Raw genomic sequence first — 4222 nt, 5'->3', positions numbered from 1 at the left:
CTGTCACTTCACAACAAGAGCAAGGAGATGACCTTAAGCGCTACTTTTTTTCTTGATTCTACTAAGATAAGCATGAGCTTGATGCTACTGTCGTTAATGCTTACGAGGTGTAAAAAAGGTAGATTAAAAGAAAAGGTCCACAATTAAAAGCCTTGAAGCACCTTGCATGCACCGGGTAAAAGAGCATTGTCATGTTATTTCTTCTCTTGAAAAGAGAACGGTATTTTAAAGAAAAGTCTTTTTGTTATTTGGATGACTGAGTGTATTCTTCTTACTAAATCATGCAAAGATTAAAATTATGAGTCATTCACATAGTGTCCTAGTCCATATTGATAGCGCTAACTCACAGAAATCAGCTTTACAAAAGATTCAGAAAACCAACAAAAAACTTCCACGGAAGCAAAGCTGGAGGTATACGAAAAATGATGTTTGTAAGGCAAGCAAAGACAGACTCATATGAGTCAAGAGGCATTGCCGAGGGTACAAGCCCGTAGCACCATTGTACCCTTAATGTCACCAACCTACAAAGAACAAGCACAAATCACTAGGTCATTGTACAAGGATGGCAACATGAACATTTAGCAAGTAGCAAAGCAGAGAAGATGGAAGCTTGCCATACGAAAGTTGCACACAACCGAAAAAAGACAAAAGTACATTTTAGTCCAAAGAGAGAAGAACTGAGAAACTCACTATTCAAGCATAGAAATTCCACATGCAAATTAACAATCTTTCAATCTCTAGAGCAAGTTTTGCCTTAGCCCATCACTACTTGCTACAATATAATATATTTACCTAGAGAAATCTAGGAAGAGCCTAGATTTATCTTTAAAAGGAAGTGCAAGTTTCAAAGTAATCCATAAGACAACAAACTATGAATAGTGTTGATCAAATACTACAACACCCCCACTAGGTATTAGTATTCTCTCTCTCTCTCTCTCTCTCTCTCTCTCTCTCTCTCTCTCACACACACACACACACACACACACACACACCCACCACTAACACACTCATGCACATATACCAGACCACTATTAAAACAAAGGTCTATGCGTCTAAGGTGCTAAGGCAAACCCACCCATAATGAAGCGTATTGTGTTGTGAACTACCACATCCCAAAACGTATGCTTTTCCTCAGTTGTTCTTGGTCCAAATACAGCTAGCTGCTTTTCAACCTTTTGCTAGCAATAAAACTACCTTCCAAGTGGTCACATTTTGAAATAAGCTTGAGCCTCGCTTGTCTTTCTTGACTGCCACCATGAAAATAGGCCTTTGGTTTTGTACTGAAATGCTTATAGCACCTTCTAAATAGTTGTTTGGACAAACATTTTGAATTGTAGAGTCTACAGACACATGAGTCCTTCACAGACAATGAAATACACCAACAGTCTTACATGGTCACAGCATTGTCAAAAGCATGTAACTCCTGCCCTTTCCTTGGGCCATCATGACGTAGCTAAACCCTTTCTTTCTGCCCATAGAAGATTTTGAACACATGGAAAACTTTCTAGAGTGGCTTATGCACCAGTTTCACCAGACTCCTGCAACTTGCAAAACAAACAAAACAAGGTGATATAAATGTTCATCAAAGAATATACAAAATTGTCTCATTTTTCATCTTCAATATTTAAATATACAGAGTAAGAATGTGTGTTGACTTGAGAGAAATCAGTTTTTCTACAACCAACCAGTGCATCTCCAACACACTGCTTGTTGCCTACTAAAATCTCTCTCTCGTTTGCTCTAGGCCCGCTCTAAGATCCATAGCCAGGTCTCGCTTTTGATCTATCTGGTTTTTAATGTCCATCGCGAGGTCTTGCTTTTGGCCTATCTGGTCTTTAACAATAGCTTCTCCTCAGAATTGGCAACAACATGATTATGCTTAGCTGACCCTTGAGAACAAATCGATGATGCAGTAATAGCTGCTCTCCTCTATTTTTGATTACCATCGAATTTGTGGGCAAACTTTGTCCTTGAAGCCTTATTCCTAGCCCTAATTTCTTGGAGTAATCGGTTTCTGCCTTCACTTGCTCTTTTTGTTCCTGCAAAGACATATTTCTGCAGAGCTTCGTGCAAAGTAACCTCCCCAACTAGGGAAAAACTCAAGAAAAGGGCAGTCCAACACTTACCACAGTTCAAATTGTTTGTCCGAACAACTGGCTAGAAGGTGTTGTAAGCACTTTAGTACCCAACCAAAGGCATCCAAAGTGAAGCATGAGATTGACTACTCATTGAGTAGATGACATATTCACAATTCTGAGGGTCAGTTTGAATGATGATTTCCTACCTGCAGTAGGCTGTTTTCATTGAGAAGCTCCATATCTGAAGCACCAAGTGCCATTCTGAGTCACAAATTACCACACTCAAAAAAACTATTATAATAAGTAAGAGTAATATTACAAGGGCTCACCTTTGTGGAGTAATAGTTTCCAACTTGCTTCTTTTTGTCATTGAAACGCACTCCCTTTGCAATCATGGAATGATATCCTCCACACCATATAGATTGTATGGCATCTCAAAACTAGCGTAAGCATGCAACAAGTTGAATGAATACAATCATCCTTAAAACATCGATAGAGCTCATGTCTCACAACAGCCCAAACTCCCCAATTCTTACAAATATGCTTTGAAACCTAGACAATCACCTTGTGGTTAATATGTCTTGATCGAGTTTCTTGGCTCTCTTGTGCAATGGATGCTGCCCCTGGATCTTGTTCAACAAGCCCTACAATCATCAAACATGATTTGATTTGTGCTTAGCCAAAATAGATAATCGATTGGCAGTAACTTTCACAAACCTGCTGTGAAGTCCATTCTGGAGGATAGTAGAAGTTATCTGCTCTGGCAGCAGCAAGCGACGACTACAAGAAATTTCAAAGAGCATGTCAAGTGAAAAAGTTGAACCAGCATAATCAAGATTTTCATACAAGTGCTTGAAATGGAAAAAAAAAGTATATTTTCATGTAAGAGAGCCCTTACCATTACTGATGCTTTCCACTTCTGTAGAAACTGTCAGCATCTTGGCGTTCCTTAAAAATTGTACACACACCCAATGGTTTTAACTGATGTTCAAATAGCACTCCATACACCTAGCTAAAGCCCTAATTTACCTAGAGCAAGATAAAGATTCATGGAAATCATTCACAACCCACACAACTATTAGATCCATCACTACTCATCTAATCAAAATAGCTGAGAAAAATTGCTCAAGCCAAGTATAGTACCTGGACCTGTCCCCCTCGTTCAGCTCTGCTCCTATTGGGAACCACAATGGCAGGTCCAGATTGTCCTACCGTATGACATTATGTCTCACCAGCTTGCTTCCATCATTGTCTTCCACTGCTCAACATCACGAACATGCAGTTTTAGGTGGCAGCTGATGCGCCAAACTCAGGCCATTTTCTCCACGGGAAGGGAATGAGAGGCTGAGACCACTCAGCGCTTTCTTTCCAGAGGGCGATGGTGCTAATTTTGGCTTGTGGAGTCACCTGCCACAAAGTCACCTATGCGGGCAATGCACCGTCTCTGTAACCTACAAGAAAAACACTCTGCTAAACCCTAGACAGGTTTCTCACTTGTGCTTAGATTTTTGGATTTGTTGACGAATTGTCCGACATCTTTCCACTCCCACTCCCACTCCCACTCCCACTTGTCAGCCCTTGTGTGATACCTTAAGCCTAGCCTTGTGTTTGAAAAAATCATTTTGGCAACTATACACAATTGCTAAAGAGCTCTGAATAGCTTACATATGCTAAGCGATAATGGGTTGAAAGCTTCAAAGGTATGCACAAAGCTTGGAAGCCAACATCTATTGTTCTGAGAAAGTGGTAGTAGAGTCCACTATCGACCTCGCCCAGAAGAGTGAGAAGCACGGACATGACGCTTGAATTCATATAAGAGATGATGATGGAGATTGTAGTAGGCATGATCGGCACGTAGATTAGACATTGTTCACATGAGAGAAGGTATGGAAGACGAAGAGACCATGACAGAGAGGATGAATAAAGAAGGGATCTTAGCCACCAGGATATCGATCAAAGTACTAAAGAATGATCTTGTCGATATTTTTATAGAGAGAGAGAAACACATGGTGCACAAGGTTGAAAAAGTGAGCTCTGTTAAATGAAGAAATACCCAAACATTTTGAAAAATATTACCATATTGAAGGAACAATGCCATTAAAAAAACAAAAAAAGAAATCCTCTTTTGAATACAATGTCTATAA

The 4222-nt window shown here is 39.9% G+C and overlaps 1 protein-coding gene across 1 annotated transcript; it reads right to left on the bottom strand.

The window, feature by feature from the left end:
* Positions 1 to 209: 209 nt before the first annotated feature.
* LOC147430601 (uncharacterized) lies at positions 210 to 3668 on the bottom strand. The gene is made up of 13 exons (XM_086493192.1): positions 3222 to 3668; positions 2977 to 3026; positions 2796 to 2858; positions 2643 to 2722; positions 2493 to 2518; positions 2408 to 2437; positions 2285 to 2319; positions 2127 to 2176; positions 2025 to 2039; positions 1392 to 1433; positions 1173 to 1247; positions 1076 to 1102; positions 210 to 521 (listed from the first exon to the last, which is right to left on the bottom strand). The coding sequence occupies exons 2-13, from the start codon at positions 2977 to 2979 to the stop codon at positions 359 to 361; spliced, it is 609 nt and encodes a 202-aa protein (XP_086349318.1). The 5' UTR covers positions 2980 to 3026; positions 3222 to 3668; the 3' UTR covers positions 210 to 358.
* Between the last annotated feature and the right edge of the window lie 554 nt (positions 3669 to 4222).

This window comes from Adiantum capillus-veneris, chromosome 21 (assembly GCF_014529385.1).
Source record: "Adiantum capillus-veneris isolate H3 chromosome 21, ASM1452938v2, whole genome shotgun sequence".
NCBI classification, from domain to species: Eukaryota; Viridiplantae; Streptophyta; class Polypodiopsida; order Polypodiales; family Pteridaceae; genus Adiantum; species Adiantum capillus-veneris.
This window is presented reverse-complemented; position numbering and strand designations above follow the sequence as displayed.